The following is a 17,099-nucleotide window of genomic DNA, read 5'->3' on the forward strand; positions in this document are numbered from 1 at the left end:
CAGTCTCTCTCTCTCTCTCTCTCTCTCTCTCTCTCTCTCTCTCTCTCTCTCTCTCACACACACACACACACACACACACACACACACACACACACACACACACACAGACACACATAGACACACACATACACACATACACACAGACAGACAAACACACACATACACACACATACACACACATACACACACATAGACACACACACACACTCACACACTCCTTAGCCAGAGTATGTGTTTCACTATTTCTTTCGACTAATTGTCAGAAAATCAGTTTATTTTGTCTCAAGTTCTTAACTAAACTGAGAATATATTCTGTATATTCTGTCGTTTGTTTCTATCAATTTATATATATATATATATATAGAGTATATATTACATATACAAGTGATTAAAAAATGTTATTTCAATGAATTTTTGTTAAAACTAATTTCGTGTTTTAATTTTTAGTTTTTTAAAAATTTCAATCACAATTCAAATGTCTTATTATCCTATGATAACAATTATGACTAGTTTTCCAAAGCATTCGGGTTTTTATAAGTTTATCGGAACAGCAATAGTCGTAAGTTATTTGTTATTAATTGATAACTAATGTATAATAACACAATTATGTATTTTTATAACATTTTGTAAAATAAATGAAATCTACATAATTATATATATTATTATTTTTTAAATACCAGAACTTAAAAAATAGCTAAAAAAACCTTTTGCAATAACTATAAGTTTAACTCTAATAACAATATATATTATTTTATAGATATAAATAACTTTAAAATTTACAAGAAAATCCAATCTAAATAATATATTATAAATATTACTATTAAAATTAGTTAACAATATTGTCATCGATGGCCATTATTGCCGTAAAACGTTGTCACTCGGGAGTGGCCACTGAAGATGAAACAAAATATATGAAAACATTAGCCGATCGGCAACAATACATATCGTCTTATTTCACAAAATTTCATATATTGCACACAATTGTACTAATTTGTGGTTCAATTATAATAATCTACGGTTTTATAGATTTAGTTTCAACCGATGATGAAGATATCAAATATGCTTTTCATTTCATTGTACGTTAAAAAAACTGAAAATATTTCCTCTCATAATATTATTATAAATATTAAATTTTTATAATAGCTATATATTAAGACAACTAAATTTATTACAGCTTTAATTGTATTTTTTTTATAGTCCGTGTTTGTGATTTTCATAGTATCAGTGCTGAGCCTATACGCAGCGTTCACGGCCTACGAAAAGCCGTGCACATCGACACCGGACAGTACGTGTTGTCAGGTAATAGCGGCGCCCAAACTGTTTGCAGTGTCCGATCGGCCGCGCGTTACGGCCTTCAGTGAAAGAGACACCTCTATGATTGCAGTCATAGCATTGGACGGATTGGCCGCTATTCTGCTATTTTTGACGTCTGTCCTCTATTTTGTCGATACCCGACGCGACGCCAAACTGTCCGGTTATTTAGAAAAAGTACATAACAGTAATTATTTATCACGTGTCTAAAATTGTTATCATTGTCATTTTTGTTTGCTTGTTATAAGCCATATAATTAATTTTACATGAATTTCTATTGTTTGATATGTACTGTATGTAAATATATATTGAATTAAGTTTTATGTATTCGTATTTTGGATTAATATGTAATTTAAATTTAGCAGAAATTAATTAAGCATTAATTTTTTGTTTATTGTATTGTATCAAAAATAAGTAAATAAATTTTCTAATTAAAAAATATATAACTAATGTTTACTCATTAAATATAAACATATAGTATATATATACACGTATAGTCATGTTAATTGTTTTTATAGAAAAAATAAATTACAGTATAAATTATACTAGATGATGTTTTAATAAGTAATTTTTGACAGTAAAAATAATTTATTAAAAAAATATAAATACTGTTTGTAATATATATACTGTATATTTAATAAAAAAAAGTGCTAAATATTTCATATTAAAAAAATAATTATTAATTTAAAAAATTGTTTGATGTACAGTACAATAGTTTTAAAATTGTCATAATTCTAAATAGACTGTAACAAACTTTATTATAAAAAATATTAATAATATATTATATGATATTAAGTTTAAATTAGTTAAAATCACTAAAAAAAAGTTATAATATTATCGATAATTTATATAAATTTATATTACTTTAGAATAGCATTGAGAATCTCATAAGGAATCTGTCAATTGATAGCACAATACAAATATAATATAAAGTGTTTGTATTACTTGTTGAACGAATGAAATGCCAGTCAAATGATCAGCTGTTATGTCAATGCATTTCAATGAATGAATGACTGATTCAAACATATAATGTGTTTGAATAACACATAAACAGTGTCTCACTCTGTGGTCAATACAATCAAAGTGTTTGTGTCACTGATTGTCAACAAAAACAGTGTTGTAATCAAGTAATGGTCAACACATCCGACGTTTACCACAAAAAAGAGGGTTTCAATTCACAAAACAGTTTTCGTCTCCGGATGTGTTGGGCTGTTGAACCAAATTGACAACACGATTGTCTTCAAACCATCGATGACACCGACATTTGTAGTCAATCGACAACTGTTTTATCGTTTTTTGATTGTCGACTGAAACCCCGCGACTGCCGCCAACACCAATAACATCGCGATGTCTTCGCTAACTGTACGTCAACTGAAGCACCCGCTGTTAGTGACAAACATTTGCTACTCGATGACCACAGTTGGCGGTCGATCATTGATGTCGCCGACAAAGTGTCACAAATGGCACAGACATTGGTCTTCATCGACGACTTCGACATTCAACGACAAATCATTATCAACGCTTGTGTTGTCCAAACTGAAGATCACATTACAACAACAACAGACAGCACTGTATTGTTCATCGAGTAGTACTACCGATAAGCCGCTGATAGATACGACCAATAAAACCGAGGACACTAAAAGTGACGTCAAAGATAAGCCACTGACGAAACCTCTAAACAAAGTGACCATAAATGAAGATATTAAAGGTATTGTTCACTGTTTTTGGTTTTAAATCTATGATTAAAACGCTATGATTTGATTTCATCCAATTTAGTTATACCAAAGTCAAGCAAAGATCGGCCCAAATTGGACTACACTATGACCACTGGCCGCAACTTTATAACACCGATCCGTGCGATGAACGAGTATTTACTAAAACCCAGCGATTTGAATGATTTGAGAAAATTTCAGCGAAGAAGTCCCTACGCTAATGAACCTCCGATTACTGTTTACTTGAGGAAAGACATCGAAGCCAAGTATGTCTTGGAATATATAGATTCATATTTTTTATTGAATTAAAAAAATTGATTTCATTTTCATCTACAACAGAGCTCTTCAAATTTGGGGAACATTTGATTCCTTACAGAAAGCGTTGGCCATTCGTAAAGAAGAGGAACAAAAGTATATCGACAGTCAGTTTTTCCGATTATATATTCCTATTATTTTTTTAATAAATATTTTAGTGATATTTTATTTTGATTGTCATTTCATTTGTGTTTTTTAAAGGTATATTTCATGTGAAAAAACTTTTAAAGGACTTTAAGAGACAACACGATCCCGAAGCTAAGGTCAGGAGTTTTTTCTAAAAATTGTATAAATTTTTAAATAATTTAAACTAACAATTGTCTGACAGCTTAGGGATGATATACTGCGTGGAGCCGGAAGAGTTGTATTATCAGCTGTTTGTATGTATGTTTCACAACAAAAGTTAAAAATAAAAAATTCCTTTATTTACCGGTAATAATAATAATTATTATTATTTTAACCAGAAATGGAGCCAACTTTTTATTTAAAGCCCTGGCCTGGCTATACACCGGTTCCCACTCGTTATTTGCCGAAGCTATCCATTCTTTAGCTGATACATGTAATCAATTGATTCTTGCTTTTGGTATACGAAAGTCCCTCCAGAAAGCCAATGAAGACCATCCTTATGGCTATCATCCCATGCGTTACATTGCATCACTTATTTCGGGAGTCGGCATATTCTGTGCCGGAACTGGTCTTTCATTTTATAATGGCATCGATGGTCTCCTCCATCCCGAACACATTGAATCACTTTATTGGGCTTTCTTTATATTAGGTGGTTCTCTGATATCAGAGGGCGGAACACTACTTATTGCATTAAATGCCGCCCGTAAAGGTGCTCAGAGAGCCGGCATGTCTATCAAAGATTATATCTACCGAGGACAGGATCCCAGTATCAATGTAGTTTTATTAGAAGATATGGCAGCAGTTATCGGTGTGACCATTGCCGGCACCTGTATGGGTTTGACCACTTATTATAATACTCCAATATATGACGCCGTCGGTTCGCTAGTTATCGGTAGTCTATTAGGAGTCGTCGCGTCGTTCATAATATACACAAATAGTGGTGCACTTGTAGGCCGTTCTATACCACCTAAACGACTCCAAGAAATTAATAAACAGTTGGAATCCGATATTATGGTCAGAGCTATACATGACGTTAAGGCCACTGATATGGGCAATGAAATGGTGCGATATAAAGGTTTGCCATTGATTTTAAAAATTGAATTAACGGCTAATAATAATAATTACTTAATTAATTGAAATATTTTTTCCCAATTGATAGCTGAGGTAGACTTTGATGGTCGTACATTAACCCGACATTATTTAGACACAATTGATATGGAAGCACTGCTTAAAGTTGGCTATTGTTATATTACAATACATTAATATATGAATAAAGTAGGATAAGTAGGCTAACTGCCGGTACTTTTGATATATTTTTTAGGAGATGCAGGGCTTGAACTCAATAGAAGATGTCGAGGCGTTTATGTTAAAACACGGCGAGAATATAGTAGATCTTTTGGGCGCTGAAGTGGATCGCATTGAAAAGGAGTTAAAGGTTTGGCTAATGGTTTTTTGATGATAAAAATAGATATAAACTGTATTTTTAATAATAATTCAAACTTTTAATTATAATATTTAATATTATAATACAGAGAAGACACCCTCAGGTACGACATGTCGACTTAGAAGTCCTTTGAAGACTACTATACAATCTTAAGTTAAAGGTTTTTGGCCGTCGGGTTTGTATCAAACCAAACGGTTTACCACTTGTTTTCAAACAAATTTTATTTTTGTTTAGTTAACTTATTTTATAATTTATATATATATATATATCAATTAATAAAACTAACCGTTATTTATAATTATATAATTTTTTTTGTTATAAATATATGTATATATTTATAATGTACTGTATTTTATATTTATATATAGTGTATATGTGTAATGTCGTAAGTTTTTTGTGCACATAATATTTGAAATCAGAAATTAGGCAAAAAAACTATTCGACAAAATAAAAAGTGATAAAATAAATAAAAATATTGAAACAAAAAAAAAACAAGTGAAAACTTAGCTTAAGTGAAATTAATACAAAATTTGATTTTTCTTGTTTTTTGTGTTTTGTTGTTATTATTTTATCGTCAAATTTAATTTAAATATCTATACATACAATAATGATTTGTTTAGTCACAAGAAAAAATTAATAAATTCACTAAAAAATGACAACAAATTTAGATAAATTAAATAATAATAAGAATATATGTACGAAAAAAAACAAAGAAATTTAATACAATACGGATTTATACGGCAATAGTTATATAATATAATAAAGAGAAAGTTAGAATTGGATAAAATGAAAATTACAATTATTACAATAATAATAATAATATCAATATATATATATTTATAATATATATTTATATACTGGTGTTAATCTCAAACACATATATGGTTTGAGTAGACATTAAGACTCCTTTTTGGTCTCCTTTTCCTCGTCTTCGCTAAAGTTAAGCCAACTCTGTTCGACGATAGCGGCCACCCGTTTCTCGTAYTCGCGTCGGTTCTCCTGATAGAGCTGTGCGGCCAAACTGTTAGCCGGACTGTTGGGATTCGGTTCGTCCAATAGTGACTGTATTGATGTCAGTATCGCTGACACGTCATAAGTAGGACTCCAACGGTTCTGTAGTATATCTAAACAAATACTTCCGTCGGCATAAACTAATCAAATCATAACAAATRAAAAAACAATTAATTAATTTATCTATTTTCTGAGTATAATATAATTTTTATATTTAATTTCATTGCTATTTTTGTACTAAAATCAATATACTTATAAATATGGCTACAATTTTTAAATTCTAAATATAGCTATTAATTTTTATTATTCATGTTATAATAATTATATATTAATTTAGATAACAATTTAAGTTATGTAATTTTATATAAAATATAAGTGATGCTAATAATAATTGGTTGCTATACCTAAATATTAAAACTTATATTATGTTTATTTGACACAATAGACTATTAAACTAATTGTTTAAACATAATTCATTTAAATTATAAAAATTACAATTATATAATAAAGACATTTTATTTTTTAATACAGAAAAACAACATTATCTCATAAGCTATGTTTTATCAATTAAAAAAATCTTTAAAAATAAGTTTTTTTTTATTAATGCATTACAGGTATTAGAGTCAATAATTATTTGTAATAAGTGTTAATGAGATTAATTTTATTTGCATTTTCAACAAAAACATTGGAAAACTACTTTAGAAAATTAGTTACTAAACAACTCTCAATTTAGAGAACCAGTTTAGTCAGCATTTTTATCAAATCATTTTTATATTATTTACAAAAAAAATATGGATGAAAATTGTTAAAAACATTTTAAAATGGCATGACTTATAAATATAAACACATATTTTATTAAGGTGTCATTGTACATTACAAAATTTGTTATTATAATTTTGATTTTAAAAAAAATCTATTTATCAATTGATCAAATTTGTGTACTTTTCACTCAAATTTTAAAAATCCAATTGTAAATTAAATTTTTAGTTTATATAATTAAATTGACAATTTTATTTACAGTCTTAAATCACGTGTCTAAACAATGATATTTTAAAGTTATGTCTGCAATTAAATTGAAGTGTTTATAAACAACACAAAAAAATTACAATCAAACAAATATATCAAATATCAATAATAAAAGAATCGATGGATAAATAATTCACTATTTATTTCAATAGAAATATTAAGAGAGCACTCAAATGAAAATTTTGTGAAACAGCTGTTCTCTCTCTATGTTTATAATCTTTTGTTGTTATTGTTATATTGAATTGTATATTAAATTTTGTAACATTTTCTGATATGTCACCAAATGGATTGACAAAATTTCATTTCAATATATATATATATATATTAGCCGTAATCTGGATAACAATCATCAACTTTCCCATTAATAGTATCAAAATAGCGTGCATTCAATTAAAATGAAAGCACAGGTAATCCTCTACTGGTGCTCTCAAATATAGGTTATATACAATACAAACTCAATAGACTATTACAATTAATCATCAATTATTTAAAATAAGTATTGTATCCAACAAATAATAGTTATTATTAATGGATTTTCATAAAATTAGACAACGAAATGTTATTAATTTCATATCATATTATATAAACACGATATTACAATATATGATATAATATGTTATAATTTTCTATTAAAAAATATTTATTATTAGCATATGTTATATATTAAAAAAAAACATAAGTTACGGAAAAGTTCATTTTATATAGAAATTAATTAACATTTTCTATTAACTATATAAACAATATTTTCAATGGTTTCTAATAATATCAATCAATGAACCTTTCAATTAATAAAATAATGCCTATAAATAAATGAGAAAAAATTCAAATAAAATATTTAAATATAAAATAAATTTTTAACGCTTTATTTAATGCAAAATATATCATTAAATAATTTATAAATTTGTATAATCATTTGTTATTTCAGTTTTAAAAAATATTTCCTAGCAATTAACTAAAGTATATACAGTATATTACCGGTAAATAGAAAATGCAATATTTTAACTTAATTATATTACTATAATAATCTAAATATATTTAAATAAATAGTTTTAATTAAGATGATTCCAATAATTATTTATACCATGGTAACAATAAATAGATAAATATTTTAAAAATAAATTTCAAATAAATGATAAAATCTAAACAATTACCATCAAAAATAATAAATTTTCATAAATTCAAGATTAAATATCTACCTAAAACAAAATATATAGTATTATAATGTATTTTTAAAAATATTTCATATATGACTTATCTAAAAATAGTTATAATTGAGAAATACTATATTAATGTTACAATAAAAGATATGCTGACAATTTGTTTAATACATACATAAGTTACATACTGTACTATTATGTAAAAATAAAAACCTACTTAAAACAATCATGTGATATAAAATTTATATACATTATTACTTCAATATTATACGTTATCATACATTATTGTACATAACGCCTGTTTAATTGCCCCAACGATACACATATACACTGTTTATACAAATAAATCAACAAACAAATAAAATTAATGCTAGTATTGGGAAATTATTTCTTTTTTAATAAAATAAATACAACATATGGTTTAAGCTAATACTAAAAAATATAAATTAAATGCACAAAATTGTTAGCATCAAAATGTGGGCAAATAACCAAAGCCTTGATCTTGGATTTGACTCACAATTTTCTCATCACTTGCTTTTGCAAACAAATTGTATAAACAAAATCAAAATTACATACACTTTCTCCTACACATCATAAGCGCATCCCAGAGCTCATAATATAGTACAGTATAGAAACAGTACTTTTTTGTAATTCAATAGTAAAAGCGTAACAATTACGATATTCAATTGTTGTTTAGTATATTATAGAAAAAATACTAACAATAACAACAATAAAAGTCCTTATATGTGTTGTCATTATTTTGTATATCATTTTATTTTTCAAACTAATAATAACAGTGAGCTCTCTCTCTCTAAAAATTAAATTTGTGTGTAAATAAATAGTTGTAATAAACCTAATGTTTAAAGGAAATGCTTAGAAGTGTGTGACTACCGCTACAACACATTCAGTAAAATATATTTCCCATTTAATTATTATTCATATTTAAGAAATTTATCGATTAGTTAAATATTATTTAATAGTATATATATTTGTAACCACTTCCGGGTGAAGCWTCTCATACTGTTTACCCATTTATACCAAAAACACTTTGTTTACTAATATTTGGTCTAATTTTTCTTTTCGTTTGCATTTAAATTGATATTACAGATAACAACATATGATATCTTATATTAATATATAATATATAGTCTCCTAACAAAAAAACTACATTTACTATAATGATTGAACAATTGGTGTCACAGAGAGTGATAGAGAGAGGACACCAGACACTTACCGTTCGGGTGAAACATTTTCGACACAAACCGAACCGTTGGCGGTTTGTTTGGGTATTCTTCGGTAAATTCGAGGGTCAATTTAAAAGTCCCGTCTTCGAAGGGAGTGTCACGAGGACTGGTAGGTTATTGACATAAATAAAAAAAGAGAAACAAACAAACGTTTTATTATCTATCAATTGATTGCAATTCATTTGGTAGACACACGAGTGTCTAAACAATAATTGTTTGGTCACTCGTTGATGATGTCCAGCAAGACTACTGACCCGAATATGACTGCATTCCATAGCATTATATTGTTATCGGTTGGCGCTCCGCTCACACCCGCCGGTGGATCCTCTTGTAGTCTAAGTTAGAGACAAAGAGATAAACACAATGGTTAGTCAATTAATGACTAATTTCAATGATATACAGTCTCAATGATGTCCAACAATGGCGATCAAAACATTGGGTCATCAATGGTCACCATATGATACAATATATGGATCAATGATTATCACTTCCATTACCTTTTAAAGTCTCTCATTAATCGTCTTCGAGCTGGTGTTGACATCGGGTCTTAGATGACGGTAAACAACACAAACAATAATAACAACAACAAAATCAATCAATCAATCAGACAATCAATTTGGTCTTCAAATGTCTTCTTCGCTATTTATCACCGCAGAAGAGTCAACACAGATTAAAACACTTAACAATCACTGAAATGAATGAATGTATTGATGAATGGATCCGTTGGTTGTGATGGCAGTAAATGATGGTTAAGACAAACAACAATAAAATGCAATTGTTTTTGATGTCGTGTGTGTTGTCTGTCTGTCTGTATATTGTTATTCAGTTTATATTAATATTAGTCTATAGTATAGACTATAGTATACTGTATTGTATTGAGAAATGTCTGCACAGAGAGTAGTATTGAGTCAATCATTGCATACATTAGTGTTGTTTCCAATGCACTGACTCTTACTCTCAAACAAATACACACACGACTGACGTCACACTAATATACAGTATATTCTATAGTAATAATAACTGCGTGTTTTAAATACCCTTAACATATGGGCTAACAATATATAACGTCAAATGTATATAAATCCCCCAACAGTTAGATATGCATACAGTTTAGTCAAATATATTTTCCTATTAGTTGAACGTAATTATTGACAATTTCAATACACCTACACTTATTATTTTACAGTATATTAATATAATATCACTGTTTTTAAGAGTTTTGATTTAATAAAAATAAAAATAATATTATAATTACTAATTAAAAAATAAAACAATTTATTTATTTATTTATTTTTGCCGTATTATTGATTCTGTAAATCAATATTTATATAATTATTTATTTTATAAAAATAATAATATAATGATCGTGTGTTACACAACAAAAATTTTTATTTATTCCCATTTTTACTAAAATAAAAGTTTCAGAAATTTACTTAAAATTCTAGAAAATTCTTACACTAAATAAATATATATAAATATTATCTCATATGTACTGTACGTATGATATGTACTGTATATACACTACACATACAATATCTCTCACTTAATCGTCACATGATTTTCAAAAGAAAACACAATTATTCATTCATTAAAGAAATAAATCAAAAAAAAAATAAAAATATTTAAACAAACAATTAAAAAGTTTTATTAAGATTATTAAAGATTTATAATATATTCACATTAAACGTGTATATTAATTAATTAACATAAAATTATAATAATTCATATTTTTTTTTAAAAAGTTATTTTTATTACCTTCTAATAAATGATGCATTACTTGATTATATTGTATATTACATAAATATTTCATAAGTTATTATATATATATAAATCTATAAATTTAGATGAATGTATAATAATTTTTTTTTTAATAGTATTATAAATTTGTTGTAGCATTTTCTAATAATAAAAAATATGCACCAAGCGTAAATTTTTAAAAAATAATTACTATCAATCTTATAAATTCTAATTAAATTTTTTGAATACTTTTGGTTTAGGTTATCTATAAAAATTTAATTATGTATTATTAGTTTATTAATAGATTAGTTTGAATTAGATATCACTTTTGATGAATTGATATGAAAATAATTTTGTTATATTAAAAAAAAATAATATTATAAAAGTTAACATTTAAACTTGATATTTATTTGTTTTTGAATGTTGCAATTAATTTCTATGTTGTTTTGCTAATCTTTATTTTGCAACAAAACACTGTTTTTATTGTTGTTGGTTTCATTTGTAGTATATTTAATATATAATGTTTTAATCACAGATTAAAATCTATGCTATCTTTAATATGAAATCTACATTGTTTTATATTGTATAATAAACTGTATATTATTAATTAATGTGAAATAAAATAGCTTATTTTTTTCTTATACTAGGTTACTAGAAATTCTAGTCTAATAAATACATTACAATATACCATAATAAATATATAATTATCATAGATCATTTATTTACAATTAAAAAAAATAATGAATTGATAAAATAATAAAATTATAAACATAGTGATATGTCCTTAATTAAATTAGACAATTTTATATTTGATTTGATTAACAAATATAAATAATTTTTTTTTWAAAACTTGTAACATAAATATAATTATATCAACTAGGATCATTAACATGGAATTTTACCGATATAATTTATATCCTAATCATATAACAATTTATATGTATTGTATTACATCCTACTGTAGTTATTAGTTATACTTTATTTTATTTTATATATCATATAATTTATATATACAGTATAAACAAGTGCATTAAATTATTAGTAAATTGTTATATAAACATAGTAATACATATTACTAATAAATGACGATAAAAAATATTAATAATAATGATAATATAAAATTAGATGATAACAATGATGATGTAGAAAATATTTATATAATCACTCATATAATGTATTATTTTATTTTATTTAGTTGATTGCATGAATTGCATGAAAATCAGACCCAAAAAATTCATATAACATTATACAGGGTTTGTTGTACAGCACTGTACACATGTATTGCCGGACAAAACACTGACTAAACATAATGTTATAAATATGTATTGAAGTGAAGTATGCATTGACTGTGTATTACTGTATTACTGTGTGTTTGTGTGTATACTTCACTGTGATATACGATATGTGTATTGAGTTAGTAATAGTAGTAATACTTGTAGTAGTATTTGATTGAAGACATGCATCGATAGTGAGTGTGTTTTGTGTGTATGTGTTGTCTAATGTTATCACACATTGATTGCTGAGTTGTCGCCTAAATCAAGTGCTAATCATAACCATCATCACTACCACCACTACCACCACCAGCATCGACACCAAACATATTGTCAGCCACGACAAGACATTGATTGTATCATATCATCTGCAGACACAGTCATACCATTTTGTCTTATTTTGTTGTCCATCATATCTATAACGTCTTTTAATCACCGGTTTTCAGTATAGAAGACATGAGTGGACAGTCATTATTACAAGAAATGAACAGACATTTTGCTCAATCAATGGCCACAAGACAACCAAAGAGTGATAGTTATCTTTCGACAAAATGTTACCGTTTTATCAAATGTTTAGCAAATAGTTTCTCACAATTGACGGCTACCGGTGGCCATCACCGCAATATTTATCTATTATTTATTTTAGTAATTGTCTCAATCACATCCATACCAACCATTAACTGTCATCCGAACGATACATTTATTGATAGCAACAATGATTTTATAGCTAGAGATACTGTCAATTATCCGGACAGCCGGTCCACTCTAGAAGTAAGTATCCGATGACTAATGTTATTGTCAATCAGTTAATATCAACAATAATATTAATTTTAAATTGTTAGACAATTATTAATAAGTTTATATAATATCCTAATCTATTGTCTTATTATTCATTATAATGAAGAGTGCCGGCGATGATGAAGACTTGTGGTCTCGTTTAGGTCGCCTCAAGTTTTTCCACGCATGGGTTGCATCGGTTTCGGTGATCATTGTGTCCGAATTGGGGGACAAGACTTTCTTTATTGCCGCCATTATGGCTATGAGACACGCGAGGAGTACTGTATTCTTAGCCGCAATGTCTGCTATTTTTGTTATGAATACATTAGCCGGTAAGCCATCATTGATCGCATATTTGATTGTCTCAATTAATTAGTAATTTCTTAATTSTTTTTTGTGTTTGTCTCCACAGTTTTACTAGGAATGGCCACAACAGTTATTCCCCGATTTATCACTCATTATGGATCTATTGTTTTGTTTGCACTTTTTGGCCTTAAGATGCTTCACGAAGGTATTTAATCGCCATTAAAATTAACAGTTTATTAATACTTAATTTGGATGTGTTTTATGAATTGTGAACCAACAGCCCATTCCATGTCCGAAGACGAAGGAAAAGAAGAGTACGAAGAAGTTCAGAAGTCACTCAGCAAACGAGAGACGGCTGATATTGAGTATAATGTATGTTATTGTTGTAGTAGTGATATATATACCGATGATAATTACAATTGATGATTGTGATGATATTGTTTTCATGGATCAGATGGTATCGACATCGAGTGAAGATCCAGAGACTGGTGTCATCAAATCGATATCGTCGGTACCATTTGTCACTCGTCTTCGTCGAAAACTAATGCTTTACGTTTCACTCGTTTTCATTGAGACTTTTACGATGACATTTCTGGCCGAATGGGGTGACAGAAGTCAAATTAGTACAATTATTTTGGCCGCACGGGAGGTATGATTAGACAACTACTATAAATACATGTTATTATTGGTGATTAACTTATATTTAATAATATATAAAATTGTATTTTTAAAAATATTAAGGATGTACTCGGGGTTACAATCGGTGCACTTTGTGGTCACTGTATTTGCACGGGTATAGCCGTACTGGGAGGTCGTATAATAGCACAGATGATATCTGTTAAAACTGGTATATATTTTTAATGGATAAATATGTGTGATTTAAAATTACCAATAATTTAATTAATTATTATTTATTTTCCATTACAGTCACATTTATCGGTGGAATTGTATTTATATTTTTTGCATTATTTGCTCTATTAATGAGCGAATGATATCATAAATCATGTTTTAGCACATAATGTGAATTAAGTTTATTATTAATTATTTAAACAAATTTTATAATTTAATTATCTATGCCATTGATTGTTAAATTTAATTGTTTTTTGCTATTTATTGAGTTTAAACACACTATTTTTAATGTTGCTTATCAATAATGTTTGCAAAAAATGTTAATTTGTTTATAGTCAAATTGCCAATTAACTAGGATATTGTATAAACTTTTAATTATTATAATTATTGCTATTTAAAATATTGACGTTTATTTTTATATAAAATAAAAAACATTTAATGTTTTGTATAATACTGTAGTATTGTATTAAATATTGAAAAATATTTTTATTTTTGTCATTTCATATAATATTATATAAACTATTTCTAATTATATGACCTTGATAATTTTTATATATAAAATAGGAAATTATTTTATGATACTGTTATCACTATTTTAATTTATCAGTACCAATTTAAGACGTAATATTAAAATTATCTTAGATTATTATTATTATGTGATTAATTAAACCAGTAAACTTTATCAATTAATAATAGTTTGAGTTTATTAATTTATAGTGTATTTTAATAATAGTAATCTAAATTCAAATGTGCTTTATTTACTGTAATAATATTTTATTTCGCGCCAAAATATAAATTATATTTTTTTATAAATAGTTACAAAACTACATAATCACAGATTTACAAAAAATTAATAATTATAAAAATCTTTCAAAATTTACAAATAAATATCAATAGTATACAAGTATACTAAAACCAAATTTAACAGTCATTAACTTATTTTGTATTTATTTTATATACATTATATACCGGTACATTCAATGCATACAATGTTTTATTTAAATATTGATTTTACTTATTTTGTTACCTTATATTTAATTAAAGCAAATTAATTTGTATGTGGGTGTGTTTGTTTAAAAAATTGTGATTGTTAAATAGACAATCTATTATGTTTATGTATTATTTATTTTTTGTTATAGAATTTGTACAGTAGCAATAACAACAGCAAAAAATAATTGGTATAATGTTTACTAGTAATAGGTAATTGTCAGATAAAACAAACAAATAGAGTCTACAATATTACAGTAGATTTATATACAGTATTGTCGTATATTTTATACATTATATGTATTGTATAAAAGTGTGAAATATTAAAACAATTCATAAAATTTGTTGATAAATAAGTAGTGCTCCGCACGAGTGCATCAGTACTCATACATACGGTATAAAGATAGCGATACCCTAAGGAGTGGTCAATAAATAGCAACTTTTCTTAACTCTTTTTTCTCTCTCTTTCTCTAATTATCATTGAGTTTCATGAAATATATATACATTAAATCATTAACTAAAATTGATTTTATTATTAAGCATATAAAATTTACAAACCTTACTGTATATTTATCAAAAAAGTGCTATTTATTTAATATGTTTTTTGTTTTGTTTACAATATATCTAAGTTTGTCAATTATATTAATATATATAAAGGACAGTAAGCGACCCCCATTACCGACCCCCGCATAGGAGTGGCTTTACGTGTGTATTAATATATATAAAAGACAGTATACGACACTCATTAACGACACCCACATAGGATATATACTGTGTGTGTGTGATATATAATATATACATCTACAGTACATGTATTAACATAACACACTTAAACACATTATAAACATTGATATCATATGTGAGACATACAGTAGGCAACACTTTTACAGAGAGTCTTAAAGAGTGGCGGCGGAGATGCTATTAATTACAATTATATGGTCAACAATACATTGAATTAAAAAGTGACCAAGGGCAATGTTGTAGATGATTTTAAACTAAATAAAATTGTAATTGGTCATTTTTAAATTAATTGTATATTTGCCAGATATATGTAAATTATTTAGCATATAATACAATTAATTAAAAAATGACCAATTATATATTTATTTATATTTATCTACATTGCCCTTGGTCACTTATTAATTCAACGTATTGTTGACCAGATAATTGTAATATAGCATCGCCGCCGACGCTGTTTAGATTATCTGACACTTTCACAAAGTTTTCATAACATTTCAAAACTAATATTTCAAATTATTTGTCGCTATTGTCTCAATAAATACTATCCTTGAATTAAAATATATTTATAATAAAAATTTTGATTTAATTTAATTAAAACGGGCCGTAATTACGGGCTTTAAAGTCTTGTATAATATATATAATTGACAAACTTATATATATATATATATATACATTGATTCCCATGATAATYGTTAATATACACATAAATAGTTAAATACAATGATCATATTTGTCGGTTTAGCATGTTTAATTTGTTTTAATAATTATCTATATGTAGATTAATTTATCAGTATAATTATCTAATGAATTATTTTTTWAAAAATAATTTTTAAAATAAAATTATATACAGTATAAATATATATATGAAATATATGTTAAACTTTGGTATAATTCATTAGCTTTGAAATTTTTATTTTCAAAAAAAGACATGCAATAATGCAATCTCCAGATCATCTGTTTATTGAATACTACAGTACTATAAAAAAAATCCAGTACATTATATTACTATTTTACATCAAAAATAAATTGAATTTGTAATTTTATTATCAATATATTTAGTGTTGAAACCTTTAAAAATAACATTT

The 17,099-nt window shown here is 26.5% G+C and overlaps 4 protein-coding genes across 4 annotated transcripts in view; 3 read left to right on the top strand and 1 right to left on the bottom strand.

The window, feature by feature from the left end:
- The window catches only part of LOC128960896 (transmembrane protein 165-like), a 35,289-nt gene extending 20,773 nt beyond the window's left edge, over positions 1 to 14,516 (top strand). The window contains exons 2-8 of the mRNA XM_054307061.1: positions 12,511 to 13,125; positions 13,259 to 13,463; positions 13,544 to 13,642; positions 13,718 to 13,809; positions 13,892 to 14,086; positions 14,179 to 14,284; positions 14,365 to 14,516. Of these exons, the coding sequence (XP_054163036.1) occupies positions 12,811 to 13,125; positions 13,259 to 13,463; positions 13,544 to 13,642; positions 13,718 to 13,809; positions 13,892 to 14,086; positions 14,179 to 14,284; positions 14,365 to 14,429 (1,077 nt within the window). The 5' untranslated portion in view covers positions 12,511 to 12,810 and the 3' untranslated portion in view covers positions 14,430 to 14,516. The remainder of the gene's footprint in view (positions 1 to 12,510; positions 13,126 to 13,258; positions 13,464 to 13,543; positions 13,643 to 13,717; positions 13,810 to 13,891; positions 14,087 to 14,178; positions 14,285 to 14,364) is intronic.
- On the top strand, positions 849 to 1,521 carry LOC128961167 (uncharacterized). Its single transcript, XM_054307372.1, has 2 exons — positions 849 to 1,076; positions 1,198 to 1,521. The coding sequence occupies exons 1-2, from the start codon at positions 849 to 851 to the stop codon at positions 1,519 to 1,521; spliced, it is 552 nt and encodes a 183-aa protein (XP_054163347.1).
- Positions 2,343 to 5,169, top strand: LOC128960895 (proton-coupled zinc antiporter SLC30A9, mitochondrial-like). The gene is made up of 9 exons (XM_054307060.1): positions 2,343 to 3,019; positions 3,088 to 3,289; positions 3,363 to 3,445; positions 3,540 to 3,601; positions 3,667 to 3,722; positions 3,803 to 4,539; positions 4,624 to 4,697; positions 4,786 to 4,899; positions 4,997 to 5,169. Exons 1-9 carry the CDS (start codon positions 2,659 to 2,661, stop codon positions 5,039 to 5,041), a joined length of 1,734 nt encoding a protein of 577 aa, XP_054163035.1. The 5' UTR covers positions 2,343 to 2,658; the 3' UTR covers positions 5,042 to 5,169.
- LOC128960898 (ubiquitin-conjugating enzyme E2 A) lies at positions 5,732 to 10,317 on the bottom strand. Its single transcript, XM_054307062.1, has 4 exons — positions 9,844 to 10,317; positions 9,601 to 9,681; positions 9,337 to 9,452; positions 5,732 to 6,059 (listed from the first exon to the last, which is right to left on the bottom strand). The coding sequence occupies exons 1-4, from the start codon at positions 9,885 to 9,887 to the stop codon at positions 5,806 to 5,808; spliced, it is 495 nt and encodes a 164-aa protein (XP_054163037.1). The 5' UTR covers positions 9,888 to 10,317; the 3' UTR covers positions 5,732 to 5,805.
- Positions 14,517 to 17,099: the final 2,583 nt, after the last annotated feature.

Source organism: Oppia nitens, unplaced genomic scaffold (assembly GCF_028296485.1).
Source record: "Oppia nitens isolate AA-2021 unplaced genomic scaffold, nextdenovo-longstitch-racon4-pilon3 scaffold5_pilon_pilon_pilon, whole genome shotgun sequence".
Classification (NCBI taxonomy): domain Eukaryota; kingdom Metazoa; phylum Arthropoda; class Arachnida; order Sarcoptiformes; family Oppiidae; genus Oppia; species Oppia nitens.

Excerpts from the sequence above, each read along its gene's own strand:
- LOC128961167 (XM_054307372.1), top strand. The coding sequence starts at position 849 with ATGGCCATTATTGCCGTAAAACGTTGTCACTCGGGAGTGGCCACTGAA. Across the intron at positions 1,077-1,197 it reads AATATGCTTTTCATTTCATT|TCCGTGTTTGTGATTTTCAT; the intron begins GTACGTTAAAAA and ends TTTTTTTTATAG.
- LOC128960895 (XM_054307060.1), top strand. The coding sequence starts at position 2,659 with ATGTCTTCGCTAACTGTACGTCAACTGAAGCACCCGCTGTTAGTGACA. Across the intron at positions 3,290-3,362 it reads AGGAAAGACATCGAAGCCAA|AGCTCTTCAAATTTGGGGAA; the intron begins GTATGTCTTGGA and ends CATCTACAACAG. Across the intron at positions 4,698-4,785 it reads ATATGGAAGCACTGCTTAAA|GAGATGCAGGGCTTGAACTC; the intron begins GTTGGCTATTGT and ends TATATTTTTTAG.